The sequence below is a fragment of the Dendrobium catenatum genome, unplaced genomic scaffold (assembly GCF_001605985.2).
Source record: "Dendrobium catenatum unplaced genomic scaffold, ASM160598v2 original_scaffold_76759, whole genome shotgun sequence".
Taxonomy (NCBI): Eukaryota; Viridiplantae; Streptophyta; class Magnoliopsida; order Asparagales; family Orchidaceae; genus Dendrobium; species Dendrobium catenatum.
In genome coordinates this window covers 610097-624048 of record NW_021395205.1, presented here as the reverse complement: position 1 = coordinate 624048, position 13952 = coordinate 610097, and the positions used below count along the sequence as shown (strand labels likewise).

The 13952-nt window shown below is 34.6% G+C and overlaps 1 protein-coding gene across 3 annotated transcripts in view; it reads right to left on the bottom strand.

Moving 5' to 3' along the window:
- Nucleotides 1-3346: 3346 nt before the first annotated feature.
- LOC110095186 (chaperone protein dnaJ 16) overlaps nt 3347-13952 on the bottom strand; it is a 32887-nt gene continuing 22281 nt past the window's right edge. Inside the window, exons 7-12 of one of the 3 annotated variants that reach the window (XM_020820630.2) lie at nt 8970-9056; nt 8766-8874; nt 8520-8668; nt 8378-8431; nt 4813-5030; nt 3347-3540 (exon numbers count right to left, since the gene is read on the bottom strand). In XM_020820630.2, the coding sequence (XP_020676289.1) occupies nt 4815-5030; nt 8378-8431; nt 8520-8668; nt 8766-8874; nt 8970-9056 (615 nt within the window). In that variant the 3' untranslated portion in view covers nt 3347-3540; nt 4813-4814. Of the gene's footprint in view, nt 3541-4684; nt 5031-8377; nt 8432-8519; nt 8669-8765; nt 8875-8969; nt 9057-13952 lie in introns of those variants that run through there. The other 2 variants (XM_020820637.2, XM_020820621.2) reach the window with 2 other exon arrangements.

Below are 13952 nucleotides of genomic sequence, written 5' to 3'. Positions count from 1 at the left end.
TGTGAAGAAGGCGCCAAGAAAACTAGGTCCACAGAGGAGGCAATAAGGTCGAGTTCGGGCGAATTATTGTGTATGAGAGGGGATATTAATAAGGCTGAACTACGTAGAGGAATTTGTTGAGCTTGATTTTTCATTTTGATTGTCGATGGTTCATAATGGTACATAGTAATGATGTGTATATTTTGTTATTTTGTTAGTACATATAGATTAGGTTTGTGGTATCCCAAAAAATTTGTCTTCTGATTTAATTGATTTTTGGTCCTCTATAAAAACAAGAACCAATTTTCAAGATTTTGTTGCCATTCAAGTCTTTAGAGATTCTTAACCTATATCTTTGCATTTAACACATTTACCTAAAATTATCAAAATCATATTGAAGAGCCATAAAATTCATCAAAAGTTATTCTTTATATCCAAAAATAAATATTTCAATTTTGAGGGCTCATATTTCCAAAACAATCAGGATTCATTTTTCCCAAGATTTTATTTATTTATTTTACAAATTGATAACTTTGTTTATAATAATTATTAAAAATTTAAAATTAGATCCCAAAAATATCACTCTTAAAACTTTGTAAAAAAAAAAAAACCTATTTTGATTGAGCGTGAATCTTAATACTCATTTGAATTAGAAATTTAAATTAAATTTAGCACTATTTGAACTCCAATTTCAACAAACTTATAATCGAGACGAGCATCTAGAGATGAAAAACCCAACAACATCAAATGTGATCCAATCTAAGTTTGATTAAGCCTAGATCAAACACTAGAAGCTTAATTAAAAACTTCAGTACATTAATAGGATGACTAAATGATCTTCAAATATTACAAGCTTATAATCAAATCGAGCATCTCAATGAGACAGAACAATGAGCTCAATATCGCTAAATTATGATATCATTAAGGCACTTAAATGCTGAAAAAAAATAGTCTATAATTAAGTGAATCAATAAGAGTCGCATGATGGAGTGCTCCAAATTTTATCTATATTTATAGGATATGCAACTCTAAAAAAATCTATAAATAAGTCATCACTCTCTTTATTAGGGTGGATCAAGAGCTAGAGCTTAGACTTGGGTTTAATATTCAAAAAAACTCAAAGGCACTAAGAATCCTGAAGTACCACTTGATCAGCATCGCCAAATAATTGTTTGATCGTTGTCTAACCTTCAACAACCATGGCCTGATTATAGGACATTGACCACCGGTGCCCAAACATAGTCTTTCAATCACTATCGCTCAACTAATATAGTCACCCAAATACTATCCTCCAACCTTTTTTAACCGACTAGGATCCTCTAACCTCTATTAGCTAATTATGGTCCTCCAACCATTGTCACCCGACTACGAACATGCGACAACCATCGCTTGATTATGGACATCCGACGCTCTAACCTTCATTGATAGACCATGGTCGTTCAACAACCATTGTCAAATCATGGTCCTCCAACCACCACCATCCTATCAAAATCCTTAGACCATTGTCGTTTAACTACAATCCTCCAATCTCCATAGATCAACTATATTACTCTGATCGTTGTCGCCCAACTATGATCCTCTGATCATAGTCACCCGATTGAGATCCTTGACCACCATCACTCAACTACAGCCCTTCAACCAGCATCTCCTGACAATTGTTCTCTTGCCTCTGTCAAGCACCATCATTACAAGACAAAGGTCTTTTGTCCTACGTACTTCTAATTTATGTCACATAACTACACCAATGTTCGCTAACTTTATTATCTATCATCGTTAATAATATCAACGCATGTCGTTGAAACATGCCATCGACGTTAACTCTAACTCCTGAAATTGAGGCTCTGTCAACTTTAACCATGTAATATGTTCTATAAATTATATGTTTACTACATTGGCTCTATGACTTCCCTCAAAAAAGGGCATTTGTAACAGATGACTAGTGAAAAGCCCGAGATTTTTTATTTTGTTGATTTTGTAAAGTAAAAAAATTGGTATCTATTCAAATTATTGCGCTCCTCTATCATATCTATATGCAAGATCATCATATAAATGCTAAAACAACAACAACTCAATCTCTCTACCACCGTGAATGTTCTAACCAAAATCCATCATATAATGAACAACAATTACACTTAGAATCATATATATGTTTGTTTAGTTTGATTACATTTCATAATTTCACTATTCTTTTAATTTTTCAAAATGAATTTCACTATCTCAGCGTATTCAAATTTTAGTATTCATTTAAAGCTTTTAGCATTATGTTGTTGTGCGGCTAGGACATTTCCCACTTGCCAACAGAGTCATGCATTGGGTACCCATACTCACATCCACCCACGTACCCACCCATACCCACACGTACCCACCCATACCAAATGGATATAGGTGGGTATGGGTACGCCTATGGCCTCATTGGTGGGTATTGGTGGGTACTCAACATCAGGGGATAAATTGATTTATATTGCTAATCATAGTATGTTGTATATTAACGTAATCCTCACTACGCAGTGCTCAACATTGAATTGTGTTGCGAGTTGCGACCATAGTAAATTCTGATATGCAGCTTAGAAGTTTGCTATCAAAGTAAAGTACAACAAGCCTCAAGACCATCAACCTGTGATAAGTTGGTGGTTATGAGTATGTACGACGTCCCAAAAGTCACAATGGGTGGGTGTGGGTGGGGGAAGCCCGCCCGCACAGAGTGTGGGTACCCAATGGGTACCCAACCAGGAGCTCATGTAGGACTTTGCTTGCCAACTATCAATCTATCTAATAAAAAAGGCTATAGTAATCAAATCTACTACATTAAAGATAGAAACATTAGGATTTTTATAAAATTTTCACTTAAATGATTAGGTTTTTATTGGCAATTCACAATTTTTTTATGATTCCTAAGAGGCTACTTATTTGGTTGAAAAAAGAATGAAATAGATTTGAAAATCCTAAATTATTTAAATGAATGTAAAATAAATGCATGTGATTATTTCTTATTTGATTTGAAATAAATAAATATAACGTAAAGCCCAATAATAGCGATGGCTGACGGAAAATGAGCGGTAGGCCAACAACATAATTTGCTTGTAGTGTATTTGGAATTTGACCGACAAAATCCGATGAGTTTTAAATTCATAACAAATGAATTACCAAAATGAAGTTTGAGTTCATCAAAATTTTATTTTGTATTCTTTTTCCATCAAATTAAACACCTAAATTTCTAAAACTCTACGTTTGAAATACTTCACACATTTTTTATTAAGGAGCGAATTGATTTCAAATGAAATGGGTGTAAAGCATTTCAAATGTCAGGGTTTTAAAAATATTCATATTTTTGTTTAAAATAAAAGAAAAGCAATCAAATTTTGAAGCATTTGAATTCATCATCTAATTCAATTTTGATATATTTGAAAACTATTAGATTCAATCGATTTTCAAATACACTACAAATTCTCTATCATTATCATCATTACAGTCGTCCTCCGCCTGCCAACACCGCCAGCTTTTACTGTTACTGCTAGCTGCAACTACTGATCACCACTAACCATCATCTTTGACCTATATACACTGCAATCATTTTATTTCAAGACAATCAATGAAAAAATATAATTATCTACATTGACTTTAAACTAATCCAAATAACTCAAAGAGTGTAATGTAAAGGTGATCATTAAAAGTTTATAATATCACAAATTTTTTGTTCCAAATAATTTTTAAATTATTTACATTAGATTTTATTTTCTTGTCCAAAATCCACTGGATTGACTTATTGTTTACTATTGATTGCAGGTCATATTTTCTTTAAATAATTTTATTATTGCTAATATCACTTCTTTGAGCTTTACTATAAGCAAGTTGCCTTTGCTCTCATGGGGTTGAAATTTTCTCTTTTTATCTGTTTTCAATATTATTATGTTTCCCATTAAGGCTGATAATTATGTTAGAAATACAAAATTTATATATATATTATTTAAATTTAACAAACAAGTTCTAATACTTTCTAACAAAATCTTTTTAGATCTATCTCAATATTTCTTAACATATGTCGGATCTAAAATATCTACTCTCCTACTCGAGACATCAAAAGGTAGAAACTTTATGTGACCAAACCATCTAAAACGACTCTCCCTTATCTAATTTGCCACTAGAGCTACTCTAACTATTATATGTATATACTCATTTTGCATTCTGTCTTTAAGTGTAAAGTCACCCATCCACCTAAGCATCCTCTATAACACCCAAAGCTTTCATGTTATATCACTGTAGAATACACCATTTATTGTTTCTTATTTCTTATACATTGTCTGTGTATTTTATTGATTTCTAACTCATTAACAACAGTTGTAGTACGAGAAAGGGGAGTGTCTAACAGTACACTAGACGAGAAGGTTAACTGCGCTTTTTGTGTAATACATTTTGGACGTAGAGCTCAAGGTAGAAGTTGTACATACACTTTTGAATATATAAATATTATTTAAAAGTTTAGTAAAACTCTGTATTATATTTGATGTATTGTAAATTAAGATGCAGATTCTTCTTCTCTGTTACACTCCATGTTAACTTTTGGGGGTGTGAAAATAATGGCAAAATAAGAAATTGTTGACCTAAGCAAAAGAATCTGCTGCATCGATCTTTTAAAAATTGCAAAAACCTTTTGCACAAAACAATCAAAAGTAAATGTCGTGACAAAAACTAAAAGGTGCAAATGTCGTGAGAGAAAACCTAAAGGTTATTAATGCTTCTTTAGAAAACTTGTGAGTGTTTGATAAGAACATTGATGAGAAACAAAGCCAATGGAAATACAATTACAGGACAAGAATGATGGAATCATCACCATACCTTCAACACGGCTTCCGCTTGTCAACTTTCAAGTGGAGTTTGAACCATTTCTTCTTTCTTGGACGATCTCTTGATTTCTTCTCCTTTGCTGGGTGTTCCTCTGCTACAGATCCCTTGAAGGAAGATCTTATCTTGCTGCTACTTGAGCTCCGCGATAGCGGTGGGACAGTGGTGTATGATTCATGAATCGTGTTTCTTTTCCTTAGAAGCTCATCGATCTAAATTATAAAAAAATATATATACACATTTGTGTTTTCAAAAGGTGAGTGCATAACAATGACAATCCAAAAATTGATAAAGAGAGATAAAGGTATCGTTTGGGACGGCTTTCTTAGTACTTCTCAAAGCAACTTTTTAGTACAAAATTTTTCTTTTTGTACTAGAAAGTCGCTTTAAGAAGCAGCAAAAAAAGCTGTTTTAAATGAAGCCAAAATTATGTTATGTAAACAAATATTCAGTGGATCATTTTGCAAAAAGCAGATTGGGATCTTTTGCAATGAACTTTTTGTCAGGCCAATGAGGGTGTTACTTGAGTTGAATTGTAACTTGCTTACATTGTGATTAATCTGGATTGACTCTAACATCCAGATCCAGGTTTGATGCTACCAAAATATAAGCATTGACAAATTGGTTTTTAGAGGTGGGAAGAAACTGAAGGGAGAAAGGGGTTTGGTACTCAAGATTCAAAATTTGTAGAGGATAATTATCAGGTAAAAATCAAAATAGATGAGTGATAAATATAACTGCTAAAAACTTAGGTGATAGCCTGAACCAGGGACACTTCTCTTTCTTAGAGTTTTTACAGCACTGCGCATTTTCTCTCCTATATAACTTTCCCAAAGGCCACTCAATACCCCCAATACAATCTTCATGTCTCCAAAGTATTCAACATCTTGAAGTTAAAAATGCTGAAATTCTTGACGATAACTTAATCACATTGATTTTTGACTTCATTCACCGCCACACAAATAAAAAACTGATTTAAAATACGACACTTCGGTAGGGTAAAAGAGGTATGAGATGGACATGCATGAAAAATATATATATTTTTTTTATCTAGTGAAAAAGAAGCCAAGTGGATGAGGATGGAGGAGAAAGCTAGCAAAGGCAGGTGAGGAAACAGAAATAATGGTGATGCTGGAGTTTTGAGATGGGAATAGGATGTAGAAGCATTGAATAGGAAAACTAATAACAGGTTAAGATATGAATGGGAGATGGCAGAGACATGAAGGTTGGCTCATGGCTGATGAAGGAGATAAAATTAAGGGACATAAAAATTCGGTCAAGATATCCGAACTAAATTTTGGTCAAGTGATGGGGACATCAGATTTCGACACATGTACCATCGCCGACGGTGCAGATCGACGGCTACGATCCAGAGCCTCTACTTCTGAGTTATTTACAGCTTATGTCATGTGTACTTCTTTAGTTTTCCTAGTTTGCCCCTGAGGGCATTGTTCTACTTATGTAGCCCAGAGGGCGTTTATGTCTTTTCATTTTTCTTTATTTGAGCCTCCTTATATGAGGCATGATGCATTGTAAGATTTTAGTACCTTGGTTGAATAAAAATTATCCCCTTTGTTCTCTTTGTGAGTGCATTTCCCTTTGATCTCTTAGTGAGTTCAAAGGGAGAACTAGATCTCTTAGTGAGTTCTAGAATTAGTCCAAGCTTATTGTGTGGAGGTAGAGTTGTGAAGAAATATCGAGGAAAGGGATTTCAAAGTCAGAGAAAATCGCAACTTTCTTCAGCTTTCCTCTTCTCCCCCTAGTGCCGCCGACCCCCCTTGGGATCTAGCCAGGCCGCCGGCTTCACAGCCCAACCCGCTCCCTGCAAAGCCCCTCCCGCCGGCCTGCCAAACCCCACCCGCCGGCCTGCCCAGCTCCACCCGCCGACCCCTCCTCCGTCCAGCAAACCGCCCAGCCATACCCCAAGCCTGCAGCTCCTTTTCCAGATTGCCGCGCCCCACTCCCTCGCTCTTTCAATTTCAAAATTCCCTGAGATTTTAAAGAGTTTCCCTTATGGCCATTAAGGTTTCCCTAGTTCCCTTGATTATTGCTAATCAGATTGAATTGAGTTGAATTCGAATTCAAATCCAATTCCAATTTTAATTGCTTTAAAATTAGAAACCTCCTATTACTATTAAAACGAAATTTTAATTTCAGATTTTGCTTATAATTGAAAATTGATTTGTGGTCCCACTTTTGTTCCTTAATTAAACTCCTCCTTCTCTCTCCTATGGCCGGCCTTATTTGGGCCCCTTCTCTCTCCTACACCTCATATCCACAATCAGCCCCAAATCCCCCCCGGCCGCCCATTTATCTCCTTGGTTAATTTTGGATTTCCAAATTAATCCATCCCATAACCCCCTCCAAACTTAATTTTCTGCTGAAATTCCTTGCACCATTATTGAAGCCCACTTGGCCAAATTTCCCCTCCCACCTATCTTTGGCGTTTCTCCCCAACCCCGAGCCACTTCTCGCCTTCTCGGAGACGTCTATGTGGGCGCATTCACTCCCATCTTCAAGAATGCATGGAGGAACCCGAAGGAATTTCGGATTTGAGTACGATCCCAAGGAGAACGACATCCCAAGTCTACCCTCTTCGAACGTTGCTTCGACTTGTTGACGACACTCCTCAGAAGAATACTTGGATCGATACTACACATTACGGAGTCATCGACGACCACTTCTCCGTCTACACGTGAATCATTGAAGGCCGTCCATCCGCTCCTCCGAACCCGGCTCCCTTCCCGGCGACAAGTCCTCTCAAGATCACTTGCCTCTTAGTGGCGTCGCTAAGTCTACTTACGGTTCTCTTCCGCTAGCCTCCACTTTAAATATGAGTGACGGATCTTAAGGTGAAGGATCTAAATCTTAAATTTGGGGCTTTGTTAGTCTTAGCCATTTGTATTACTTGAATTATTGATGTTATTTTGAAAGTCTTCTAATCTCTAAATGTGCTTTCTTGTCATTACTTAATTTATCGTCATCTAATTCGTGAACTCAACTTGATTAAGCAAAGAGTTTTGGTAGCAAGTTTTGAATCAATACTTCTATTATTTTCCTATGTGAAATTCGCAATTCATCGTATGATTGTTTCACATCATCAAGTTTCAAAATCTTTGAATTTTTTTTAGGATCAGTGCAATATATAGACAAGTAATCAACTTTTATATTGCATTCATCTCGAAATAAATTCAAGAATTTTAATTGCACTCATCTATCCTCACTAAATTATAGTTTATAATGAGAGCCTCCACCAATACTTGGATTAGTCAGGCCAACTCCCCAAATACCGTTCTCGTCCTTCATTGAATATTCAGATCCGTTCAAATCAAAATCAAGTCAAATGGTAAGATTGAAATTTGTTAGCAAGGTAGCTAAGATTGTATTTCAAGTCGAAACTTAGGCTTTGTTTGGGATGGCTTTCTTACTGCTTTTTCAAGCAACTTTTTAGTATAAAAATTAAAATTTTTGTACTAAAAAGCAACTTTAAGAAGCAGTAAGAAAGCCATCCCAAACGAAACTTTAAAGTATTAGTTGCATATGGGAAATTTGAACTCACTTCCTCCACTTCTTTTGCATATCTTTTTGTCATATCCGTAAACTGTGCCAGAACCTGCCAAATTACAAGTCATAAACAAAGTCATGGATGGGGCCAAGTATCCCACAGATGGAGAGAGCAACATTTGGACAGAATAACAAACCTCTCGATATTCACTCTCAAACTTGGACAGTTCTACTCTCTTGGCTAATATCTCAGCTTCCACATCCCGAAGTTTGTCCTTCTCAGTGGAAAAAGCTTCCCCGCTTAAAATTTCTATCGTGTAAGTAGCGCTTCTGAAGAAATTATCACCTATTAAATAAGCCATTGAAGGATATCAAATGAGATAACATAGAAGCGGAAGATAAAAAATTATGTTCCTCCTAGAAGTTAAAACCAGTGAACGCACCATAAACAGCAAAAATATGCGTCCCAGCTTTCAGTTCATTTATTTCGCAAGGCTGAAATCCATCTAATTTTCTGAAAAAGGCTGAATCAGGATCCTTAGCAGCTGCCATCTGAGGGTATCAGGAGTTCAGAGAAAAAATTACAAGGATCTATACAAGTACATCCTGACAGAATGTTCAAAGCATATAGTGAAGATGATCCTTACAGATTTAGTCTGATCAAACCGGTATACTGGAAAACAAAGAAAAAACATGCCAGCCGAGGAAACCTTTCCCGTTTTTGTACTGTCTTCCTGCAAAACAAGTGTGCCCAAAGAATCATCATCGCAAAAGTATATTAGTAATAAACTAATAATTCAGTCTGTTTCTTTTGCCCAATTCATAGCAGCAGATTCTCATGAATATCGCTGCTCTATGTAAAAACTCTAAAATGAAATTGCAATCAAACTGACTATGCTATAAATTTGAGGGCTGAATAATGAAAAAAGAAAAATCCTTGATAGCCAAGTGTAGTAGCACAAATGCCAATGTTAATATGGATGTATAGTAAAAACAATAGTATAAATCGAGTAATATTTATATTATAAAATTTATGGGAAACTACATATTAAAGATGAGATAATGAAAAATAAATAAGATGATTGGGCATGTTCAATTGAGAGTAGAAAATGGGACAAAATTTAATAAGGAACTCGATTTGTGCACAAGTTACAAGGGATCATCGACGATAGGCACCTGCAAAAGGCTACCCTCCCATCATCCATGCTAGCTATGTAAGACAATGTTTTATAATTGAAAAAAAAATCATTTAAATTGAACCGACAACGTCAGTTGAATGGAACCAATGTTATGGTCCCGTGGGAGAAGCAAGCAAGCCATCACGGGGGGCTCGAACGTGCCTAAACAAAGCGAGGGATTCATAATGGAGAGAGAGAGATGAAGAGGCGGTAAGGAGATAGAGAGGGAGAAAGGGATCGAGGGAAGAGAAACAATCTTCGATTGGGATTAAGCCTTATTTACTCAGTCTTTAATAAGGACGGGGTGGTCTTTAATAGTGAGTGAAAAATGAAAGGTGGATCTTGTGAATTGGGAAGTGTGGTCGAGCATGAAGCTGCGCATCCAAGCATGCTTTTGCATGAGATTGGGCCAAGCAAGCAAAGTAAGGGTTTTATTCTTCTTTAATGTTATAATAAACCATTATGCTATATTTTATTGAGAAACCCTATGCCTATGTTAATTTTTAACAAATTATTTCAGAATTTTGAAGTGAAGAGAAGCAAATCTAGAGAAGAGAGATTCATAATTATTTCCTTTCTACTTTCTTCATGATTGGTTGGAGAATATTAGAAATGATCTTTTCTTATTAGATTTAAATGAGAATTTGACTTTTAACAGGACAATGGAGAAAAAGAATTCATGTAGCCGACCCCACGTAGTGGGACAAAGGCTTGATGTTGTTGTTGTTGTACTTTTTTCATGATTGAATTAAGGAAAGTTTAAAAATCAGATTTCAACATTTTAATTATTATTAACTCAATAAGGAAGCTTATATATAATAATTATTTTTTAAATTTAATTTTAAGAGTTTTGTGGGAAAAAACAGAAAATAGCAAGAGGTGAGATATATTGCTGTATTGCATTAAAGCAAGGAAGCAAGGTATGTACATGAAACATAAATTAAGAGTTTTATATGATAAGATTAAAAAATTGAAATGTTATTATCAAATTATATTGTTTGTTATATTCTAACATTTAATTAATATAAAACATTTTAGATTTATTTGGTGTGAAGGATAATAGAATGAGGGAGTAAAGAAGTAGTTTGTGACTCGAAATGTTAAGAAATATATTTAAGCTGCATTGTGAGGATGATTTTGGGGCACTTTATTTTATTTCATAAGCTTAAAATTATGAAAATGCAAGTAAATTAATATGAATATATACCTGATGTGTAGGTTGTGAACTAAAGAAGAAAATATCATGTTTTGCAAAAAGATATTCTCTTTACTTTACCTGAATTGATTAAATCATGACTGTTTAAAGTCCTTTTAAATGAAATGTTAATGATTACTTATAATGACTTGCATGCAATATTTTATTTATTTTTGAAATTGCTATAATATAAACTATAATTAGCCACTAAGTTGTTGTGTAACTACTAACTAAACCCATTATAAAATTTTAAGATTCAGGAAGGGCTCTTTTAAATTAAATTGGAGGCAGAGAAAGATTTGTTTACAGGAGAGTAGAAGTGAATGAAAATAGGTATTTAAAGATCACATTTATTTGATTTTAGTCAACTGTTAAAGATGTATGAAATAGAACTATCTGTTATTAAGGAGCTCTTCGCAATTTGGAAGATATTTATGTGGGATTACCTGTAATATTAATATTTTAACCTTTTAGGCAGGTCATTAAAAGTTACAACTTGAGTGATAACGGCACCCTGGCCCATCCCCTCCACCTTCTCTCTTAGGATATCACTTCCCCGACCCAACCACCAAGATCTCCCCATGGTGTTTAGAGCCTCTAAGAAGGTTAATCGATGGCCCCCCTTGACATGTGGAGTTCAACTCAACTAAGTCCACCTCAATTGTAAATAATTTGCTTCAAGATAATTGTTTTATCCTGCATGAATCTTGATGGTGATGTATCACTGACTTTGGAAAATGTTTAGTTAAATGAAAAAAGAATGCAAAGTAAAATGAAATATAGTATTAAAAAAATGCAATGCATTTGAAATGTTTGGTATTGTTAGCATGTGTAAAATAAATGCATGTGAGTACTTTTTTATTTGGTAAAAAGTAAAATTAATGCAATGTAAAGCCTACTGAAGGTGGTGGCCGGTGAGCAGCGATGGTGGTTGGCAGTGGTGATGGTGGTGGGGACAACGACAGGCAGTGATGCCCGACATAGGGCCACGTCAAACTGCGACAGTGGCGATGGTGGGGGCAATCGCCAACAATAGCAATTTGAAATGACAATGGCAAAAAATTTAAAGTGTATATAAAAATAAGTCAAATCTAATGATTTTCAAATGCACCAAAATTGAACTAGATGGTGAATTTCAAATCCACCAAAATTTTACTCTATTGCTTTTACTTCAAACCAAACATCAAATACTTTTTAAAATCTCTGCATTTGGAATACTCTACATCCCTTTTATTTCAAACCAAACAGTAACTTAATGAATAAGGACAAAACCATCATTTCCATAGCCACAAAATTCTCATTTGGGAAAAGACGTTCTAAGAATTTATTTGAGAGTTTCTTGGATGATCCAAAATCTTCTAGCTCAGAAATCCACTTTTATCATTGATGCAGCACAATGATGATTATAGAGTCACAATATCCACAAAAAATATAGTGAAAAAAAAAAAATTACTTCGCCAAGGCTATAAAAAGATTAAGATATTCACAAATGACTCATGTTGAAATTTTGCTCAAATTTCATTCATTTGAGCCTCAAAAACATATCTTAATTCAATTAAGCTCAATTGTGACACTTGCTATGACACGTGAGACGATCAGGTGTAATTCCAAATCGAATATAGGAAAATTATGTTAGTAATGAAATACCAAGGGAATAACCATCACTTAGAAACTTAAGCTTTTTTATTAAAAATAGATTTGGCAATCGATGTATTAGGCCTAATATTGATTCCCTATAGCTCACACACTCTAACAATTGGTAACAAAGCCAATGTTTAGATCCCATTGGAATTTGTTGCTTTCTATCATGGTTATGCAAGGTTCAACAGTTAGTGCCTCAAATGATAGCTCCAAATGATTAAGTGGACTCTTGGAGCATAACACATGATGATCTTAAAAAATAAAGGCTTTTGTTTGAGGAAGAGTTATGATCGATGTGAAGAGATCTAATATGAGAGGAGAATATTAAGGCACATGAGAGTGTTGGGTTTAGCCCTATATTGGATGATGAAATATTTGTTGTAGAAATATCAAGTCGTTGGATTTAATCCAATAGTGACAAACATACTTACATCACTATATTAGTTTATGAAGTGTATCTAAACTGCAATAGTTTGGCTCTATCTGTAGAAGATTATTTTACAGTTATTTCTTGATGTTTTGTATCACACGCCACTTGAAGTCAGTCCAACATGCATAGGGTTCGACCATCCCAACAAGGACCTCAAGCAAACATCACATCCCTTCGCTTCTCGCTGCAACTAAACTCTCATTTCGCCAAGGATCAACACAGAAAGCAGGTGCAAAATGTGCTTTGCTATTTGGTATCAATAGGATGCACTCTACCTTTCATCCAGCAATCCTTTATTAGAACTTGTTTAACCCCCATGAGCCCATGTAACTCATGTGTAACTCATAATTGATTATATAATAACAAACTTTGCAAAGTATCATCCAATGGTTTGCTAAGTATTTTCTCTCATAGAACCACGGAGATGATTATGAATTCACTAGGCTAACTTAGAGGATTTATCATTTCGTGGAGAGCTAAATTATATAAGTGAAGAATTAGAATATCTAAGGGTTAGGTATAGCATAGGATATGAGTAGTTTAGTTTCAATGTAAATTGATTAAATATAATTTATAGAAAAATTCAAAAATGATGAACACAACTAATAATGAACAAGATATATTTAAAATATACTTTAGATGTTACAAAAATTATCTAATATATTTTTGGTATCTATTTGGGTTGTTTTTCAATCATTTGAATTATTTAATATTTATTCATTTGTGAAAAGTATTTTAATTATTATTATTATTATTATTACTAGTATTATATATTGTGATTAGGGGTGTAAGTAAGCCGGGCCGGCTTGCAAGCCGGCTCGAGCTCGACTCATTTATAGGCTTGCGAGCCGGGCTTATCGAGCTCTAGTTTGAGCTTGATGAGGCTCGGCTCGTGAGCTCACGAGCCGGCTCGAATATTTTTTGGATTACTTAAAAATAAAATAATTAATGTTTTTATTAAATTTAAATCTTAAAAAAAGTTGTAGTTCGTTTTTAAGAAAAAAGTTAAAGTTGCACCTATAGCCTACAGTGCAACATTTTTCAAAATTATAATATTAAAGGTACAGCTATTTTATCCACCGAAAAAAGCAAGACGTCATTTTTAATATATATTAAAGCTAAGAGATTGCAACAGTTTCCAAAAAAACGCAAGATAGCTTTTGTTATCCAGAGGATAAAACAATGA